The sequence below is a fragment of the Muscardinus avellanarius genome (assembly GCF_963383645.1).
Source record: "Muscardinus avellanarius genome assembly, chromosome: 8".
Lineage (NCBI taxonomy): Eukaryota > Metazoa > Chordata > Mammalia > Rodentia > Gliridae > Muscardinus > Muscardinus avellanarius.
The window spans coordinates 96898918-96921349 of NC_137794.1; the positions used below are offsets into that span (position 1 = coordinate 96898918).

The 22432-nt window shown below is 41.0% G+C and overlaps 1 protein-coding gene across 1 annotated transcript in view; it reads left to right on the forward strand.

Annotated features, from left to right (window-relative positions):
• UTRN (utrophin) overlaps positions 1-22432 on the forward strand; it is a gene marked incomplete at both ends in the record, with an annotated part of 491377 nt that overhangs the window by 135432 nt on the left and 333513 nt on the right. Inside the window, 7 exons of the mRNA XM_080700143.1 lie at positions 1792-1947; positions 9109-9279; positions 11378-11557; positions 12932-13060; positions 13445-13615; positions 15291-15452; positions 15831-15968. Coding sequence (XP_080556269.1) covers positions 1792-1947; positions 9109-9279; positions 11378-11557; positions 12932-13060; positions 13445-13615; positions 15291-15452; positions 15831-15968 — 1107 coding nt within the window. The remainder of the gene's footprint in view (positions 1-1791; positions 1948-9108; positions 9280-11377; positions 11558-12931; positions 13061-13444; positions 13616-15290; positions 15453-15830; positions 15969-22432) is intronic.

Sequence of the window (22432 nt, forward strand, 5' to 3'; positions counted from 1 at the left end):
GAAGAAAAATTTCATCCCAGCGTGCATATATGTGAGCATTCATTTTTCTTATTGAGACAGAGCAAAAAGCAAGTGTTATCTTTGACCTTAGGCAGGTCGGTTCACGGTTCAGTTAGGGGACAGTGTCCCCTGAGATGCCAGATGCAGACCATGTTGTAGAGAGTCAAGAGAAGCTGCTTGACAGTTTTGGGGTTCAAAGTGAGGGGAGTGAGAGCACCTCTGAATTTGACCTGTAAGATCCCAATTTCAGAGTCAAATCTGTCTTGACACATTGGGTTTAATACATGTTTTCATTATGTAAGCAATATGCATTCACTGTGGTAGACTTGTTGCTGCAGAGAAACAGAAGGAGACAAGCAAATGTCAGAAGTAGCTAGTGTTGGCTATTTTTTAGTCATAGTATCTAGTATTTTATTTTATTTTATTTTATTTTATTTTATTTTATTTTTTGGTGGTACTGAGGTTCCTGGAAGCCCTTCTATCTCCAGGCTACACTCCCAGACCTATTTTTACATTTTTTATTTGGAAACAGGGTCTCCTAAGCCAGCACGTGTGGCTGGCTTCGAACCTGCGCGATCCTCCTGTCTCTGCCTCCCAAGCGCGGGGATTACAAGCGTGCGCCACCACGCCCGGCTCTAGTATTTTAAAGATACAACTTTAACTGGCTGCTGTGGTACACGCCTGTAATTCTAGTATTTGGGAGGCTGAGATAGGAGGATTATAAATTCAAGGCCAACACCAGGTAACTTGGCAGGAGACCCTATCAAAAGAAGAACAAAAAAGGCTGGAGGTGTCATTCAGAGTTAGATCGCATCTAGGTTCAGTCTCCAGTACTATGAATACCTATATACATCCATACACTCTTACATACATACATACATATATATATAGCAAATATATTATGTAAAACATTTTCTTTTTCTGCTGGGGATGGAACCCAGGGTTCAGTGCTTGTCCAGCAATTGCTGAGTCATAACCCCAGCCCTAAAATGTAGCTTTACACCTGACAGACATTCATATATATTAATTATTTAGTCCTGATATTCCCCCCTTCCTTTTTTTTTAATAGTACTGGGGATTGAATCAGGGGCATTCTACTTCTGAGCTGCACTCCCAGCCATTTTATTTTTGTTTGAAGCAGGAATTGCTAGGTTGCGGAGACCATTGCTACATCACTGAGGCTGGTCTCGAGATCTGTCTGTCTCAGCATCCCAAGTACTGTGATTATAGGCATATGGTACCACACCTGACTCTTTCCACCATCTTATGTAGGAAAGATGTTTCTACCTTATCATTAGGTACTTTAATCAACATTTAAAATGCATGTCTGAGTTGTTTTTTAAAAACAAGCATAAACTTTATTATTTCTTTTCTTTCTTTTTTGGGGTGTGGTACTAGGGATTGAACTCAGGGGCATTCTACCTCCAAGCTATACTCCCAGCCCTACTTTTGAAACAGGGTCTCACTACGGTGTGAAGGGCCTCACTAAGTAGCTGAGGCTGGCTGTGAACCTGCCATCCTCTTGCCTCAGCCTCGTAAGTACTTGGATTACAAGCATGCACCACCCCGCTCTGCCTACTAGTTTATTTTTTTCTTTCTTTTGAGAACCTTACTACAGCCTTGATTTCATTCGACTCAACCTTCAAACCACATTTGTGAAAGATACTGTCCTTTGGTTTTTGTTGTAGCTCGTAGCTCTCAGGTTATACAGGCTGGACTCCCAAATGGTTCCAGGTGACAAGTTTTACTACAATTTGAAATTTGTCTTGTTATTTTTTGTTTGTTTTAAAGAAACTTTATAAAACTCTGAGTGAAGTCAAACTTGAAGTGGAGACTGTAATCAAAACAGGAAGGCACATCGTCCAGAAGCAGCAAACGGACAACCCGAAAGGGATGGATGAGCAGCTGACTTCCCTGAAGGTGCTTTACAACGACCTGGGCGCACAGGTGAGGCGCGGCGCCCCCTCTCGCCTTCCTCGCTCTTTCTCTCTCAATAGTTCATTTATTTCTATCACCTTAGGATGACATAATTTTCTTTTCTTTTTCGTAATAAGATGATAAAGTGATGTAATTATCTTATTTATCTTCTTTCTCTTCTTCTTTTTTTGTGTGGGTTGGGAACCGAACTTGAGGTCTTGTGCTTGCTGAGCAGTGTCTACCAGCCAGCCCTCTCCTATGTTTAAACATGTTTTTTTAAATTTTTATTGGTGAATTATATTAATACATCTTAATGGAGCACAAGATGGTGGAGGCACACATGCACACAGCACTTATTTAGCCCTTTCCTCATTCCGACCCTGTTCTCTACCCCTTCCTTTCTTCTCATGTTTTGTTTTCAATATTTCACTTCTTGGAGAATGCATATTTGGAATTTATGGCACTAATACATGTTTCAGTAGTTTTTGTTTTATTTTTTTAAGTGTATGTCTTATTAATATAATGATTAGTAGGGACATTGAGTCTTATTTTTAATATTTAATCCAAAATAATATTTATACTTTCATAAATGCCTCTAAAATAATTTCATAAATGCCTCTACTCTATAAATAGTAGTGCCTATACTATAAAAATTCAAGTTATTGGTCTCTAGATTTCTAAATTGAATAGTCTGATGAGAAATGTTAAACATCAGGACTCTGGTAAATATCAAGTGATAGGAAGTTTATATTAATGTCTCAAAATTTAAAATCCTCCAAAGAGCTGAGCGTAATGGCACATGCCTACAATTCTTGGAAGGCTGAGACGGGAGGATCCCAGGTTCAAGGTCAGCCTGGGCAATTTAGCAAGACCTTGTCTCAAAATTAAAAATATAAAAACATAGGCAATGGCTATAGCTCAGAGGTAGAATGTCTTTGGGTTCTATTCCTAGTTACACACACACACACACACACACACACACACACGCTTCTTTAAAGACGCATCCCTGATTTAGACGTCTTAGCAACTCCTTGTGGCCATTGCTTGGCCCTTTATCCTAACTGCCCAGCTGGATGCCGCAGGCTGTTGCCCTTTCTCACTGAGAATCTTGTGCCTGAAACCTGCAGAGCAGAAGAGCAGGTGGAAGCTGAGCCTTCCAGGCAGCGTGGAAACACTGTTAGGTAAAGTTTTGAATCCTTCTTCCAGTATTAAATAGTAACAACTTCTGATTCAAGTAGGATTGAAGTTTCTGCTTAATCCCAGAGGGGAAAAAGTAGCTGAATTAAAAAAAAAATCAATTTGAAATCAGTAAAAAAGAGTGGTCCATTCTTTTTCCAGCAACTTTCACCTCACTTCTGCAAGATTTGGTGGTTGTCAGCACCTATTTCCACGAGTTGTGCTCCTAGAACTTCTTTTTGATATTATTTGGTTCAAATTACTTGTTGAATATTATTTCTTCACTGGCTGGTCGTTTTAGAGATGAGAATGGATTTTCTGGTTTTCTCACTAATTCTCTAATTGTGACTGTGGTATTAGCATGCGTTAATTTTCTTACTCAATGTAATGGAGACTTTTCTACATGTGAGGTCAACACAGCAGTAGGCATACCGTGGCAAGCAAGCACATCAGTTACCTTCTTGTGCAGTGGAATTTAGGACAGTGAAAGAGAAAGCCATTAATTAAGTGGTCACATAAAGTAATTTTAGATTGTCAGTGTGAAATATGCTGAGGGAATGTGTATGATGCTTTAAAGTATCGATGAGAGGGGATTTGGCTCTGTCTTGGGTTAGCAGAGCTTCCCCGAGGACCCATGCGTTAGCTGTATTTGAAGGATGGGTATGAGGAACCAGGGTGAAACCCAAGACTTGTGGAACAGCAGGTGTGAAGGCCTGGTGGCAGGAGGCAGAATCCTTGTGGCTAGAGGAATTGGAGATGCCAGGGGTGCATGTTGTTATTTAGGTCTGGAGAAGCCATCTGGGCTGAAGAGATGTTGTTAATGAATCATCCAAGTAGAGGTGGTCATTAAATAATGTTTTCAGAAATGACAAAATTGTGTATAGAGAGACTATAGTGAGAACAGCAGAGGGCCCTTGACCAAGTCTTGGGAATGACATCACTTAGCAAGAGACCCTAGGAAGAGGAGCTTTCAAACTAAAAAGTAGCAAGAGGTGGTAGGCAGGCCAGGAGAATGGGAAGATGGCATTACAAGAATGAGTGCAGTCATCTGTCTTGAATATTAGTGACAGCTGAATCCACTAGACCTGTCACCGGTGGGCTCTTTATTGTGCTCAGCAAGGGCAATTTTTGTGGAGTGGTGGTGGCAGAAGCCAGAATGGCCTGGCTTATGTGTGGAAAGGGAGCAGATGGAGCCAGTACTGTTAGAAGGTGGCTTTCAGGATTCCTGTGGGAATAGAAGAGAGGAAATTTCTTAAGGAAGGTGGGCTCAAAGAAAGGGGTGTGTGTGTGTGTGTGTGTGTGTGTGTGTGTGTGTGTGTGTATGTGTGTGTGTGTGTGATCAAAGAAAGGAGTGTGTGTGTGTGTGTGTGTGTGTGTGAGAGAGAGAGAGAGAGAGAGAGAGAGAGAGAGAGAGAGAGAGAGAGAAAGAAAGAAAAGAGGAGTCTGCTTAATAGCTGATGAAAAGCTGGCTGTGGTGTCACACACCAAGAATCCCAGTACTTGAGGAGCTGATACAGGAGGATTTCAGGTTTGAGGCCAGCCTTAGCAACTTAGCAAGACCCCGTTTCTAAAAACAAACAAACAAACAGACAAGCAAACAAACACCAAAACAGGACTGGGAGTGTAGTTCAGAGGTAGAAGGTAAAATGCCTCTGGGTTCAAACGTAGCTGATCGCACTGAGAAGGAATGATTGAATATCGGTGAGAGAGAAGGGATGAATGGTTAGGTATGGTTAGGTAAGAGATTTACAACTTGAAATGGCCTCATTCAAGATGCAGTACATCTTAAAATGTATTGATTAGACTACGGAAAGTGTAATTTAAGTTGGACTGTAAATTATTTTCTTCCTGGTACATACAAACCTGTGGTGACATTAAGTTTTATAGTGATTGTATTGCTGTCTGAGCATGTAAAAGTTAGATAAGCATCATTTGAATACATAGTATAATATGAATAAAATTCAGTGTTTTTCTCTTCAAATCTGTGTTGAGGTGCTATTAACTTAAATTTATGAATTTTAATTAAATTCTATGAAAAATAATTTCACTTTTAAGAAGATATTTAATAATAGTTAAATCATTGTGGCATGAAAAAGTGAAATTGAACCTAGGGGCCCAGAAAAACCACACATCATCCCATGATATTTATTACCAAATTTGTCTTTTTTTTAAAATTTATTTTATTAGTGCATTGTAATCATACATCACATTGGAATACAAGACTTGAGAGGATATACAAGCACACATCATCTAGTTAGCCCTCATCCAGTCCCCATCCCATTCCCTCCCCCTCCCTCGATCCCATGCTTGTTTGGTGATTAACTTTGATACATATGTTTATGTACCTCCTGCTTTTTAAAGAGGCTCCACCCTCCCCTATTCCATACCCTCTGATTGGTCACCTTAATTACTTCACTATAGGGCCCTTTCTATAGCTCGACCACTTCCTGTTGCCCCTTTCCTCCTAGTTATTGCTGATTAGGGGAAGCATCTGGTTTTAATTTTCTGCGATATTTCTCTGTGCATGCTGTGTTGCAAATACCGATCCCACCCTTGACGGCCCCAGTTGTGGCCTGGCTACCTGGTGGACTGATCCAGACCTCCCTGGCTCAAGCAGCAGCCTTGCCTTATGGGAGGCCCTGGTTCTGGCCTCACTGACCCCGACACTGGCCTAACCCCTCAGCTGGCTCCTATCCCAGCCTCAGAGGCCCCAGCACCGGCCTTCCTCACGGCAGGCTCCGATGTTAGCCGATGGCCCCGGCATTGGCCTAACCCCTCGGCAGGCTCTGATCCAGGCCTCGGAGGCCTCAGTAGTGGCCTTGCCTCACGGAAGGCTCCGGTGCCGGCCAGTGGCTCCAGCACTGGCCTAACCTCTCAGCAGGCTCTGATCCCGGCCTCAGAGGCCCCAGCACCAGCCTTGCCTCACAGCAGGGTCCGATCCCGGCCTTGCTGGCCCCGGCACCGGCTGAACCCCTCAGCAGGCTCTGATCCCGGCCTCGGAGGCCCCAGCACAAGCCTTGCCTCGTGGCAGGCTCCGATCCCAGCCTCGCTGGCCCCAGCACCGGCCTAACGCCCTTGGCAGGCTCTGATCCCGGCCTAGGAGGCCTCAATAACAGCCTTGCCTCACGGAAGGCTCCGATGCTGGCCGTTGGCCCCACGGAGTCCCCAGCACCGGCCTTACCTTAGGGCAGGCTCCGATCCCGGCCTCACTGGCCCTGGCACTGGCCTGACCCCTCGCCAGGCTCTGATCCCAGCCTCGGAGGCCCCAGCACTGGCATTGCCTCACGGCATGCTCCGATCCCGGCCTCACTGCCCCGGCACTGGCCTAACTTCTCTGCAGGCTCTGATCCTGGCCTCGGAGGCCCTAGCACCAGCCTTGCCTCACAGCAGGGTCCGATCCCGGCCTTGCTGGCCCCAGCACCGGCCTAACCCCTCGGCAGGCTCCGATCCCATCCTTGGAGGCCTCAATAACAGCCTTGTCTCACGGAAGGTTCCGATGCCGGCCGTTGGCCCCAGCACCGGCCTAAGCCCTCGGTAGGCTCCTATCCCGGCCTCGGAGGCCCCAGCACTGGCCTTGCCTCATGGCAGGCTCCAATCCCGGCCTCGCTGGCCCCAGCACTGGCCTAACCCCTCAGCAGGCTCCGATCCCGTCCTCGGAGGCCTCAATAACGGCCTTGTCTCACGGAAGGTTCCGATGCCGGCCGTTGGCCCTAGCACCGGCCTAACCCCTCAGCAGGCTCTGATCCTGGCCTCAGAGGCCTCAATAACAGCCTTGCCTCATGAAAGGCTCCGATGCCAGCCGTTGGTCCTGGCACCGGCCTAAGCCCTTGGCAGGCTCTGATCCCGGCCTTGGAGGCCCCAGCACCGGCCTTGCCTCACGGCAGGCTCCGATCCCAGCTATGCTGTGTCCATCGCTGGCCTCACCGCTCGGCAGGCTCTAATCCGAATACCCTCTTCACCCAGCTATTTGTCCCACATCTCGAGGGTGCATGGTGGTGGTAGCATTCTGCCTCTGGGGTCATTACTTCAAAGGTTCGAGGTGTAATGCATCAGATCTCTGCCTCCCCTGAGTACTGGCCACTGCCATTGCCACTGCCTCCACCATTTCAAATCTTTCCCAAGCTCTTTTTCCACTCTGAATGTTGTCCAGTCTTCCTAAGCATGCACAACAGTAGCATTCAACCTTTGGTGTAATTTCTCCAAAAAAAAAAAAAAAAAAAAAAAAAAGAAAGGTTGGTAGTCTCCAATTTCTGCTTCTCCTGAATACAAGTCTCCACCGCCAACGCGGAGACTGCTTTCAACATTGCCTTTCTCCTTGGTCTCCGCTAAAGTCTCTCTCCTTAAAGGTGATGTCCAAGATTCTTAACAATGTAGAGAAGAAGCAGTCCTCCTTAGCGGGAAATTTTTCCAATAATTCCAGTTCATTTGGATAAGTTTTGTCTGCATCTCCAGTATCCTGGCATCTGCCACCTCCTTGACCCCCTCTGATATTTTCCTTTTTTCTTTTTCTTTTCCTTTTATACAGGGTCCTTCTGGGCGGAGAGGGGTTCGCCTAGGGGTCCCCCGCCAGCGCCTGCCCACCCGCCCAGGGTCGGGGCCAGGGGCCCGGACCACGGGGTCCTTCTGGGTGGAGAGGGGTTTGCCTAGGGGCGTCCCGCCAGCGCCTGCTCACCCGCCCAGGGTCGGGCCCAGGGACCCCCAACCACGGGGTCCTTCCGGGTTCAGAGGGGGGTCACCTAGGGGCACCCCACCAGCACCTGCCCACCCGCCCAGGGTCAGGGCCAGGGGGCCCGGACCATGGGGTCCTTCCGGGTGGAGAGGGGGGTTGCCTAGGGGCGCCCCGCCAGCGCCTGCCCACCCGCCCAGGGTCAGGGCCAGGGGGCCCGGACCCAAATTGGTCTTTATGTAATTTTATATCACCTAAGAAAATTGATCTGCTGTATGATTTCTCATTGTCCTTCTGAGGTGTTATTATCTTTAAATATGTGCTCATCAAAATAGGAAATCACTCTATGAGTTGTGCTGTTGTGTTCATTCAGGTGGATTAGCTCAGCTTGTGAATGATGATGGCTCTGAGTTTGAGAATAGCCTTGTATAATGTAAAGAGGCTCAGACCTGCCTCAGTTCAATGGCTGTGCCGCCCCTGTCTTGGCCTTAACCTCTTTAAGCTACAGGTCCCTTTGTACATAGTGGAAAACATCAAGCCTCTCACAGACACCGCTGTGGATTTTATTGCATAACACATGTAAGATTGCTAACACAGTACAGAAACTTAGACATGGGTGAATGTCGGTCTATTTTGCTTTCTGTCGGCAGCAAGAAGGATAAAAATGACAGTGACTATAAGGTTTATGTTGCATAGTCATGTACCAAATGTGTGTGTGTGTGTGTGTGTGTGTGTGTGTGTGTGTGTGTGTGTTACTGGAGATTGAACCCTTTAGAGTTTTACTTATGAGCTCTGCCCTCAGCCTTGTTTTATATTTTAGTTTGAAACAGGTTCTTACTAAGTTGCTGAGGCTGACCTCAAACCTTCAGTCCTCCTGTCTTGTTACATTATTAATTGTGAAAATAGTGCTTATTTCCCTCTCAAATTGCTATAATGTACCGTGTATATGTTTTTTTTTTTAAAGGAACCCTTTATTGAGAGGATTCTAAATTGTCTTCTGTTCAAATTATAGTATATTGTTTATTTTCTTAACTTTGCCCTGAGGACTGGGCATTATGTTTTTCTTACTTAATCCTTATAATATACTTTTGAGGCCTGGCCCTCATCCATGCCAGGGAGCAGGTGGTGGGGTTAAGATCGTCTCTCAAGGCTCCTGACATGCAGCCATGACAAGACACCATCTCCTTGCAGAACTGGGAGTGTAGAGCGATGTTAGAGATAAAGCTCCTGTACGCCTTGTGGCTTAAATATGAATGAATCCGTCTGAATGCTTATTTGATAGTCTCATCCATTTCAGTTACTATTCATTATCGTCTCAGTCTCCATCTGTCTCCCTTTCTTCTGTTCAGGTGACTGAAGGGAAGCAGGACCTGGAAAGGGCTTCACAGTTGGCTCGGAAAATGAAGAAAGAGGCTGCATCTCTTTCCGAGTGGCTCTCTGCTACGGAGGCAGAACTGGTACAAAAGTCCACTTCAGAAAGTGCCCTGGCAGACCTGGATGCGGAAATCTCCTGGGCTAAAGTAAGGTGCAGCTATCTCAGTGACTGTCAGTATCTGGCCAGTGTCACCTGCTGCATTGTTGGGGGCCACCTGGCTGGATACCGTTTCCCTAGTTTCATGTTAAATATTGCCTTTTTAAGCTGGGTGTGGTGGTGCACACTTGTAATTCCAGCATTCGGGAGGCTGAGACAGGAGGATCGCCATTTGTGGACAGCCTCAGCTACTTAGTGAGACCCTCCATAACTTAGACCCTGTTTCAAAATAAAGAATAAAAAAATAGGGCGAGGGGTTTAGCTCGGAGGTCAAATGTCCCTGGGTTTCATCCCCAGACCTGCAAAAAAATACTATATATATTTATATGTATATATATATGTATATATGTACAAACATATATATTTCCTTTTCTTTTTTCCATAATTTTTTCCATTTCTCTGTGCTGAGAAGAACATTTTTAAAGACAGTTATTTTAAGAAGAAATCTTTATCTTGATTCTCAGCATTAAACTCAGATGGATCACCAAGGTCCTTATAAGCATTGTGCCTATGTGATACTTTTAATTGACCACCTTCAAAAGCAGTGACTTTTTTTCCCAGCAGTCTTTCCATAGTGTTGTGCTGATTTTAATTCTTATATAACAATTTTTATACTAGTAATTAATCATCTTCCCATTGCAAACTAAATTGTTCAGAAGAACATAGGGACAGATTTTTCTTTTTGTTTTTTTTTGCAGTACTGGGGATGAAACCCAGTTTCACTTCCAAACTATACCTCCAGCCCTATTTTTTTTTATTATTTTGAAACAATGTCTCACTAAGTTAAGGAGGGCCTCCTATGTAGCTGAGGCTGGCTGTGAACCTGTGATCCTGTTTCAGCCTCCCAAGTCCTGCGATTACAAGTATGTGCCACCAAGCCCAGCCAGATTTTAAAAAAATCAATAGAAGGTTTTTTAAAATATACTTTTATTGGTGCATTACAATTATACTAAGGCTCAGAGGGGTAGACAGATATATTCACACAGGACCTGGTGTGTTTAGCCCTATAATTATTTTGAAATTGCAGAGACCAGAGGGTTGATTTACCAATTCAGTCTTGTAAGAATCAAATAAAACACAGAGTAGTTCTTTCACCATGGCACTCTCTCTGTCTCAGTTTATTTACTGAATCAGGCACAGGTATAATAAAAATAACCGATGGACTCAGAACCAGGAATTTATATGACGCACCAGGTGTGTGCTGGGGACTTTGAGAGAAGGTGCCTAGAGGTAGCTGGGTGATGTACACTGTGTTGCTTAACTTGAAAAGTTTGTGGAGGCGACATGCAAGAGAAAATTGGGATATTAGGTGCTGGAAAGAGTATGTTCAGTTTAGAAAATAGCTCCGAGAAGTCCGGTTATCCAGAAGTTGTGTTAGTGGAGGGGAGGATGTAGCGGGAAAACAGAGTTTTGCAATTCTTCTGTGTATTGTAGATGAATGCAAAACAAAGACACCAAACTTTTTGTTCAATTCAAGTTTATTAAGGAAATATTATCTTCTTTGTACAGTATACTTTGGACACCATTGTTTTCTTATTAGCAACATAATCTGTGTATAGTGATACCCTCTGGCCTGCAGGGACTACATTCCACAACCCCCAGTGCAAGCTTGAAACTATAGATAGTAACAAAGCCTGCATATACTATGCTTTTTCCTATACATAAATGTTTATTTTTGTTTATTTTATTGGTACATTGTAACCACACATTGTAATGATATTCCATATGTGTATATAATATCTCTGGAATCTTTCTGCTTTGTCAATTTGCATTTAGTAAAATGAAATTGATTTTTTTTGTATCTAGAGTACTGATGAAGGTGAACATAATTTATACTTAAATAATTTCATTTTCACATTTGAATTTCTTATATTCTTTGATATTTGTGTAAGCATTTACATTTTTCTCTGGGAACTTCAGAACTGTCATCATGCTGACAAATTGAGTTTTGTTATTTGACCTCTTGCAAATTATCTAGGAAGCCATGGATTGCTCTGCATGTATATGAGAAGTTAAAAAAAATAAGCTTATAGAAATGTTATAATATTCTAAAAAGCCAAATGAGTCTTGGCATCTTTATTTTCTAGAATGTTCTGAAGGATCTGGAAAAGAAAAAAGCTGACTTAAACACCATCACAGAGAGTAGTGCCACCCTCCAGAACTTAGTCACTGACAGCGAGCCTGTTTTGGAAGAGAGACTCTGTGTCCTTAACGCTGGGTGGAGCCGTGTGCGCACCTGGACCGAGGATTGGTGCAACACCTTGATGGTGTGTATCCTCAAATGACCGCTTCTTCTGTCCTTTCATTATTTCTAACAAAAACAGCTTTGATTAGAATTCCAAATCCTTTCTTCTATGTGTCCCTATAATGTTTTGAGTACAAAATAATTTAATTGGACTAAATTTTATTTTGCCTTCGAAAAGGTAATAATTAAAATTCATAATGTCTTTTTTAAGGAATAAAAATATTCACGGTACACATGGAAATTGTTCTCAAATATTTTAGGAAATGTATTTGCTTCATTTTATTGATGTCATATAGTATTTAATTTTCATACTATTATTAGCTATCTGTGTGTATCATCTTTATAATGTTCTAGTAATAGTATTCTAGTTAAGAACACAGAATTTTAAGTATTTTATATGTTCTTTTGAGTTATTTCTTCCTTTATTCGGCATTCCCGCAGCCTTTACTACTTTATTTTTCAGTCTATACCTTCCAAATTTTCTTTCTAGGCAACATCTTTGTAGTCCTATCAGAATAGCCAGCTCACCTCCTTTATCAAGATAAATGAGTTTGGTGCTTATTTTTTTCTTACTTAGAATCCAGCTCACTCTCAACAATTTTCTCATATCCCTTATTAGTTCACATTTTCAATGATTTTTTCCATGTTGTAGAATAATAGTTTATTTCTCCTTATCAACTCCTAAGCTTTTTTTTTTTCTGTTTCCTTTATCCTATAACATCCAGTTCCTGAAAGTTGTCCATTCATTGCAAGCCCTGCCCTCTTTTGGTCAAGTTCAATTCTTGCCTTCATCTCAGTGAATTCTCCCAGCTTTGGTCTCTTCAACTGTTTGCTCCTGTTTTCAAATCCATTCTCTCCACCACATTTTATGTTGTGTCTCAGGAAACATTTCCGAGGTCTGTGCCAGGTGTCGTGTTGAGTACTGGTGTACTGAAGGAGAAAAGACAGGTCCTGTCCTCTAAGCAGATGTGGGCTACTGAACAGGCAGGATCTTATTAAAGAGTCAAGACTGAATATGATTCAATTTTAACATAAATTTATATTTATAGTAAATGAGTTTTAAAAATTGAGTGGGACAGCGAGATCAGTTGTAATATAAAAATGAGGAATAAGACAGACTTGAAAGGAAATTGAAAATACAACTTTCATCTATTATTCTACTTCAATGTTTTAATTGTGGAGGTTGAAGTCAAATAAGTTTAAAAGGTGCTTAGCCGTAGCTGTGCAATTTTAGGATTGGGATTTATTCACTAAAGAATTGCCTTACAGGAAGGTACAGACACTTCTTTTAATTCAACATCCAATTTGTTCTTGGAAGGTCTTTTAAATCTCTTCTAAAACGATCATCTTAAACATTTCAGAGGATTGTGTCAGCATTTCGTTAATTCCTTTGTAGAACCATCAGAACCAGCTGGAGATATTTGATGGACATGTGGCTCATATCAGCACCTGGCTTTATCAAGCTGAAGCGCTGTTGGATGAGATCGAACGCAAACCAGCAAGCACACAGGAAGAAATTGTGAAGGTACAGGCCTCACGTGGGAGCAGCGATGCCGTGGGGTCGGCTGCTCTGCCGATGTCCGCTGTTCTCTCGTGGAATGCTCTGAGCTATTTGCGTACATGTTCCTCTCATCCAGTTGAGTCATTAACATTTATTTTGGCAGGAGAAACAGATCTCTAATGGGTTTCCTGTGAATGGCACTTATTCTAGTTGCTTGTGCTGAAATAAAGTCTCTTACTAGGAATTCCAGACATTTATTTCAGTAGTTTTTCATGCTGAGTAAGCATCACATCGGTAATATCTGTGATTGATTTTTATTCTTTCCATGGGATAATTCCTCTCTCTCTCTCTCTCTCTCTCTCTCTCTCTCTCTCTCTCTCTCTCTCTCTCTCTCTCTCTCTCTAATAGCGTTTAGTATCTGAGCTGGATGATGCCAACCTCCAGGTTGAAAATGTCCGCGATCAAGCCATTATTTTGATGAATGCACGTGGAAACGCAAGCAGGCAGCTTGTAGAACCAAAATTAGCTGAACTGAATAGAAACTATGAAAAGGTGTCTCAACATGTCAAAAGTGCCCAAGTGAGTTATTACACTTTTATAGAAAACCATTTGTTTTATGGGCTTGTCTAAATGATAAATAGTAATATAACATATATATTAAAGTATTTAGGTTAAAATTACTTTAATCACCTTTTTTGAATAGAGTATTCGTCCTTATTTGTGGTTGTATCCATAGAGTGAAAACAAGGAACTAATACTGAAGATGTAATTAACTGAGAAAAGGTTTCAAAGACTCAGTTGAAGGTTAAAATTATGAAACAATGAAATCATATCCAAGCAAGGCATGAATAATTAACCTGTAGTTTTATATTCATTCTTTAATATACACATTCATAGGGAACACATTTTTGTTTGTGCTTTACATGTTTACAAATGTAAAAGTTGCAAGTAACTTGCAATTTAGACTTTATGAAGAGATGTACCTTGACCTTATCTCCTTAATTTTTTTTGAATAGATTTTTGAGAGATTTTTCTTGCTGTAAAAATAATGTATAAGACAGAAGGGTAGAGTGGGAGGAAGGACAAGGAAACAAAATTACCATCATCCTCGCCAATAACCTCTGTAAACATTTTGGCGTATATGCCTGTCTTTATTCATGTGTATATGATTTTTAACTATCAAAATTTTTATATTTTTGCGTACATATTTTCCTTTGACTTGGTTTTAAATGGTAGTACAGTATTTTCTTAGTTCCATTGATAAATTCCTAAGTTAATTTTTAAATTTTTATTTGGCTTTTATGCATATCATTTATTAAGATCATCTTATGCATATGTATTTGCTCATCTCTTAACATTTTCTTGGGATCATTTCTTAGAATTTCTCGCAATTGATGTAAAAGCTGTGCATGTAGGTGGGCATGGTGGCACATGCCTGTAATCTCAGTACTTGGGATGCTGAGAAAGGAGGAACAAAGATTTCAAGGCTAATCTCAGCAACTTATGCAGACCCTGTTTCAAAATAAAAATAAAAGGGCTAGGGGCATAACTCAGAGGTAGAATGCCCCAGAGTTTGATCCCCAGCAAAACACACACACACACACACACACACACACACACACACAAATTGTTAAATAGATTTCCAAGTAGTCTAATATAAAGTTTATCTCAATTGATTGTTCCAAAATCATGATTGTTCATATGTAGAGTATTATTTCTCATCACTTAGCTAACATTATATGTTCATTTTTCTGTGCTTAGTTTTATTAAAATTATTGAATTTAATTTCAATTATATAAATAAAAACTTCTATGTAGACATTAACTGAAATGTCTACATTAAGAGGTATGTTCTTTAAAATTTGGGTATCAAATTCCAAGATAAATTCTTCTGGGGAACTTGACTGAGAGACATTGTGTGGGGTGGCTTTTCCCTGGGTGGTGAGTGTCCATTTCTCCTTTCTCTGGCCCTAGCAGGGATGGCTTTGGGATCATGGATGTATTTTCTACTATGCTCATGTGTGGTTTCAGAATCCACTACACAGCCAAAGTCAGTTAACACACTACTTCATGCCTGGCTAGAGTTTGGAGAAAATGGGCAATTCAGAGACGCTCCAATTTGCAAAGTCATTGCTATATGAATGCATGCACTTATAGCCAATTCCAATGAATAGCAGCCCCTCTCTTGATGCCCGTTTGTGATTAACTGTGGAAAGTTAAGAATTTATTTGCAGAGGCCTCTCTTTCTTCTACAGCTGCTAATTGGTCAAGAACCGGTATCGTACCAATGTTTGGTCACCCGTGAAGTGTTTGAAGGTGGTGTGCCTTTCTCTGACTTGGAAAAGTTAGAAAATGACATAGAAAATATGCTAAAAGTTGTAGAGAAGCACTTGGAATCCAACGACGATAACGAGAAGGTTGGTTCAAGGAGATTTTAAAGCTGTCCTTTTGTTTATCTTGCCTTCTAATCATATTTTTACATCAATAATGTTCACCTACATAACCTGCTGAACAGGAGAGTGTGTCAGATTTATCCACTGATTTCTATAAAGTTTGACTTCACCCACACATCTTTCTGACTAGAGGTAATATTTACCTTGTGCTAAACTCGTGTTCAACTTGCTTTGGGACCTATTACTTTCAAATATAAAATATTTTGAGGAAAAACATGAATTTTAAAAATCATTCAGATTAACCTGATTTATCCTGGAGTTTTAGGTTAATTCTCTCATTTGGCAACTAATCGTAACTCCAGGACTTTTTCTTCTGACTGAGTTTTCCCCTTAATAATGCAGATGGATGAGGAGAGAGTCCAGATTGAGGAAGTGCTGCAAAGAGGAGAAGAAATGTTACATCAACCTATGGAGGAGAATAAGAAAGAAAAGATCCGTTTGCAGCTGTTACTTTTGCACACAAGATACAACAAAATCAAGGTATTATGCCGGGGACGCCCCTGTGCTATTGAAATGACTTGTTCAGCTCCTGCCATTTCGATGTTTGGCAGTGCTTTTCTGGACGCTTTAAAACAAACCTGTTAGGATATTACCTCTTCCTTCCTAATGTGTTTTTACTAATAAATATGTATATATCTTGGGATGGGGCATGATTCAAGGAAATAGAAATATAAAACCTTACTACTGATCATCTCTCTTATATTTCTGTCCATCTACAAAACTTAAATCTTTCTATTCCAGAAATGACTTCCTCTTTCCTCCTTTGAGGTCTTGGCCACATATAAAAAAAATTTCTAGTTTATAAATAACTACATTTGTGAAGCTGATGTGCTGTGATGTATATTGTAAAACAGACTTTACTAGCATCTCCCTGGGAAATACCATTCTTCGCAGTTGTATTTGAAGTGGTGCTGGCGTTCCTCAGAGGTGTGGTAATCCCTTTGAGAGCCAGTTTTATTTGATCATTTTAGAATCTGGGTAGATTCCGGTGTGATGCCTTTATCTGGCTGTACTGCAGCCTTGTAATATGCCCTGCGTTAGCTTTTCACCACTGGGACCAAAATGCCTGACAAGAGCAACTTAGAGGAGGAAATGTTTATTTTGACTCTCAGTTTCAGAGGTTGAGTCCACGGGTTGCTGGCTCCAAGGCAAAAGCATCATGACAGGTGGTGGGGGTTGGGAGGGTAAAGCGCTCCAGGCATGCCTCCTGTGACCCCCTTCTTTCAGTAGGTTCCATATCCCAGCATTCATTCGGTCAATTGTCAGAGCTCTCAAAATAGAATCACTGCCTAAAAGCCCCACTGAATTGGGGACCGTGTTTTGCATGAAGTTCTGGCACATCTTCCAAATCCAAACTGTAACACACCTCTGACTGAATTTGCCATTTCTCTGTACCCTACAACCTGTGCTATGACTTTATTCTCTATGCTAGTTAATCACCTGAAAAGCCAGCCACTCTCTCAAGATCCTCCAGGCAGAATCTTCAACCCTACTCTAGCCCTTTCTCGTGTATCATATATCTTGCTCTTTGCCTAATGTCAAGTGAGGATCAAAACCATGGGGCTGAATGAGGCAAGATAGAGGTATGAACCGGACGTTAGGTATCAGCTGCTTCTTACAGGACCACAGGAACCTGACAGCTTCTTTTAGTCCATTGTAGTTCCCCTAACTCAGACTTAAGGGTTTCTACCATTTGTTACACTCTGCCCCCAACTATTTTCTTTCTTTCTTTCTTTCTTTCTTTCTTTCTTTCTTTCTTTCTTTCTTTCTTTCTTTCTTTCTTTCTTTCTCTCTCTCTCTCTCTCTCTCTCTCTCTCTCTCTCTTTCTTTCTTTCTTTCTTTCTTTCTTTCTTTCTTTCTTTTTTTGTAGTACTGGGGATGGAACTCAAGGGCATTCTACCTCTGACCTACACCCCCAGCCCTAATTTTATTCTTTATTTTGAAACAGGGTCTCTTGTAAGTTGCAAAGGGCCTCACTAAGTAGCTGAGGCTGTCTGCAAACCACAATCCTCCTGTCTCAGACTCCCAAATGCTGGGATTACAAGCGTGCACCACCACGCCCGGTTCCCAACTATTTTCTCATGTCCAGTTTTTCTTACTTGGTCCGTCCTCATCCTCCATATCTTCCTCAGAAGTAGTCATGGTTGATTGTGTCATTCTTCTGCCAAAGAAACTGTCCAGAAAAACATTGCAAAGTACAGAAGCTTCAAGCACAGGATTCATTGGCCCAGTGTTAAACCAGGGCTTCAGGCTGCCCCCTGGCTACCTCACCGGTTGGTTGTCCCTCCCCATGTAGCACAGCTACACTGGGTTTCTTTACATTTTCCTAAATATGGCATATGCCTTAGCATATCTGGTATCTTGGTAATTTTATTACCATTTTCTGGAGTAGGTTTTGTCTTTTTATTTTACCTGAAGAATGCATTATCTTTTAAGATTTAGCTCTGCCGGGCATGGTGGTGCACACTTGTAATCCCCGCGCTTGGGAGGGAGAGACAGGAGGATGGCGCAGGTTCGAAGCCAGCCGTGCTGGCTTAAGAGACCCTGTTTCCAAATAAAAGTATAAAAATAGGTCTGGGAGTGTAGCCCACGGGAGTGTAGCTGGAGGTAGAAGGGCTTCCAGGAATCCCAGTACCACCAAAAAAAAAAAAAAAAAAAAAAAAAATTTAGCTCTTTAGCTTTTATTTTTTTGGCTTCTCACAGGTATCAGATTATACCATAGTTATTTGCTTTATTGCTACTTTTACAATTATCTGTTTTTCCTAGTAATTCTTAGAGGCTTCAGGCCCATGTCTCACTCATCTTTAACTCTCAAATCAGAAATTATTGCTGATCCAAAGAAGTAATTTTGAGCTTCTAATAATAAAATTAATTTGTTTTTTAAAAGTACTATCAAAGGCACATTTTACATAGTTTCTCTCGCAATGCTTATTTTAATTAATGTTAAATATTTTGTCCTCTTTCATTGGGCCACGTATGATACATACTTTTCGAATCTATTGCTTTTCTTAAATCAGTGCTACTTTTAACTCTGAACATGAGACTCATCTGGGGGATTTACAAAAATAAAAAAATAATTCTCCAAACTATCTCCCAATCCAAATAAATCAGAATCTCTCAAGTTGCACCTAAGTGTGGGCATTTATTTTATTTGCTTTTTTTTTTGTGGCAGTGGGTATTGAACCCAGGAGCATTTTACCTCTGAGCTCTACCCTAGCCCCATATTTTTACTTTGGAACAGGGTCTGTCTAGGTTGATGAGAGTCTCATTACATGCTGAGGCTGTCTTTGAGCCTGTGATCCTTCTGTCTCAGCTATAGGCATGCAGCACCTTGCTGGCTAAGTGTGAGCCTAAGGTACTATCTCACCTATTTTTTTAACACTTACAAGATTTTATAGATTCTTATGGTTTGTTCAGAGCATGGACTATATATATCTGTTTAAATGAAAGCCCTATGTAGCTCTTTGTGTGTTCCTTCTATTTCATAACTGTAAAAATATGTATATGAATTTTCTAAACAAAGTGATGTTCTAACCATTAGTAGATTCCAGGGTGTGCTTACCATTTTACCATTTTGTTTTATCTTCAGATATAGGGAGTTTGTGATACCACTGAAAACGTATCTTGTATATTATTATATTGATCACCATTTGTATTACATAATCCACTTTGGGATGATGAAAAAATTTTTAATCCCTTGATAAAAACTTTCTAGGTGATTCTTATGTGCAATCAGGATGGAAAGCTGCCAATTACAGGACTCATTTTCTCATTTGAAATATGTATTAAGTGGGCTTTTCCCATTTGTTTGCCAGGTCATTACTATTCTCAAGTAAATATGAGCTCTTTATAAAATAGAAATATTAACCCCTTGTCATATTTGCCATATTCATATTGATTTAATCTTCTAATTTTTATTTGGAAACAGGGTCTCTTAAGCCAGCAACTTCGAACCTTTGCCATTCTTCTGTTTCCACCTCCCAAGTGCAGGGATTACACATGTGTGCCACCACGCTCTGCCTGATTATTCTATCTTTGACGTGCAAACATTAACATTTTTGCTTAGACTCATTTTTGTTTAGCTACATTTTTCTTTTGTAATTTTTTTATTTTTATTGTTATTATTATAACCTGTTTCGGGACCTAAAATGTCCTTATTCTTCAGAGAGTTGGTGGATAGCCAATTCTGCTTAGTTCTAGTTTTTCCCCCCTATGGTTTGATAAAAACAAAACTTATTTATTTTTATTTTGCAGGTCTGAGGATGGAACCCAGGGTCATTCGACTCTGATCTATACCCCCTGCCCTGATTTTTACTCTTTATTTTAGAAACAGAGTCTCACTAAGTTGTGTAGGGCCTCACTAAGTAGCTGAGATTGTCTGTGAACCATGATTCTCTGGTCTCAGCCTCCTGAATGCTGGGTTTGCAAGCGTGTGCCACCATGCCCGGCTTTATAACATTTTTAAAATACTTTTTTAAAATAAACTCCTTCTTCTATCCACACATTAGTTTCCTGTGTCATATAGCTGTATCTCACTGCAGTACCAACTTGTAGTGTATGTGTGTGTTTGTGTCTTTGCAGAATTCTTTAAACATAAAATTATCCAGAAGTAAAGTCTAGGTCAAATCTCAAGGACATTTATTTTCTTTAGGGCATTATGATTGATCACTTTAGGGGATAAATCTATTTTGGAACTGTAGACAGCATATCTTGGACGGCCTTGCTGCTTCTGCAGAATGTGAAAGCTCAGAAAAGTCCTGGGTTGTCTGGATGGTTTGAATTGAAAAGAGACAGTCTTGATGAATGTGATTATTTTCTTTTTCTTTTAACTTGGAACTTTATAATGCCTACTGACCTCCCCAGTTTATTCTGAAGCCTCAGTCAGGTCCACGTGGCCTTGCAGGATGATAGCCTGTTATGTAACTGAGGGGGCTGCACAGGATCCCCGGCCCTTTGGAAGGGGCTAAGGTGGCTTTCAATATTCAGTAGGGAAAACTTTAAATCCAGGCATATCCTAATATTTAGGGATGCTAAACAAGGAAAAGTGATGCAGATTTAAGTGTCCTACGAGTGCAGTATCTGGAGCCATTTTTGGCTTTGGTTATGTAGACAGCTTTTTTTTTTTTTTTTTGGTACTGGGGTTCCTGGAAGCCCTTCTACCTCCGAGCTACACTCCCAGACCTATTTTATATTTTTATTTGGAAACAGGATCTCCTAAGCCAGCACGCGTGGCTGGCTTTGAACCTTCGCGATCCTCCTGTCTCCGCCTCCCAAGCGCGGGGATTACAAGCGTGCGCCACCACACCCGGCTTGTAGATAGCTTTTCTGCAAGATCCTGGTTAAGGGGTGGGAAGCCATGAAGAAAGAGGCCCAGTGTCTCTTCTGATTTTTTGACATATTCTTACATATGCATACATACATACTTTGTTATTTTCTTTTCCCTTAAAGTTAAGAGGAAAACAATCAAGAATGAATTTATGATCTTAAAAAAAATTGTCCTCTTTGAAATGAAAATCTGAAAAAATTCTTCTATTTTTTTCATAAAAATATTTTGCATCTTTGTATTTAGAACTGGCTCTTGGGTGAACATATTTATTTTGGCATTCTTTCATATTTACTTAAAAGAGAATTCACTTTCTCAAACATAGGCATATGTATTTGGGAAATGTTTGCCGACTACAATTTGAATGTGTGGCATTAGAATAATAAAATTAATGTTAGAGACAAATAGACCTAATCTTGTTGAAAAAGTCAGGAAATCTATAGACTTGCTTTAAACCTGGCTTTTCAGGAATGCACATCGATTGATGGCAACAGCAGTTGATGAAACTCTAAGTGGCAGGCCTCTAAATTCAACAGTGACTGATTCCGTGAATTGCAGTCTTGGTTGCATTCAGGGATTGTAACTACTTTTAAGACCGCTAACTGCATGAACATGCGTTTGTGGTTATTTCCATTGTCATCTTTGATTTTATAGATGAATATCACTTTTTGAAAGTTCAGTATAGAAGTAAAAGTGTTAAGGAAGCTATCTTAATTCATGAGTAGCTACATTTTGGCCATTTGCAAGCAATAGACAGTATTTACTAAAGATGCAGCCTCCAAGAGCAGAGAACTTGAACTCCAGAAAGCCTAGTGGCCCAAACCAGAGAGCAGTTTATTATATAGAAAGCTCTCAGCGGAACATCTAGAATATATTAGGGCAGATGAGCAGCCCGTGATACCTGAATTTAGCAATGTTGGGCCCGTACTCTTATATAGGATATTCAGGTTTTGTAATATTGTTTACAAAGGTTAGGATTATATACTGAATTACCTAGATATTATTTGAATCAAAATCTCTGCATTATTCCATATGCTAGTTTTTATTTCCATATGTTTTGAGATGGGGTCTCACTGTATTTCCCAGGTTGCCTTGAACTTCACAGCTCAAGTGATACTCCTGCCTCAGATACTCAAAGTAGCTGTGATAACAGGTGCGCGCCATCACCCCCACTTGTTATATTTCCAGTTTACCTTATGTTGACAGCAGTGGGACCCGAAGACGTTTAATCGAATTGTGATGTTTTAAAAAGGGTGAACTAACTCTGGTGTGGTGGTGCATGCCTGTAATCTCAGCTACTTGGGAGACTGAAGCAGGAGGGTTGCAAGTTTGAAGCCAGTCTAGGCAATTTAGCAAGACCTTGTTTCAAAATTAAAAAACAAAAACAAAAAGAAAAAACATCTGGAGTCTGGGATGTAGCTTAGAGGTAGAGTGCTTGCCTAGCATGTGCGGGCCTCGGAGTTCTATCTCCAGTGCCTCCTCCAACCTCAAAGTGAAATAATAGGAACCCTAAATGGCTTATTACATACAGAGTTTTATGATGGGCAATGTTTTCTCACTTCTTCACAACAGCTCAGGATGGGAGCGATTATGTTTACTGTTTGCTAAATGAGTTTAGATA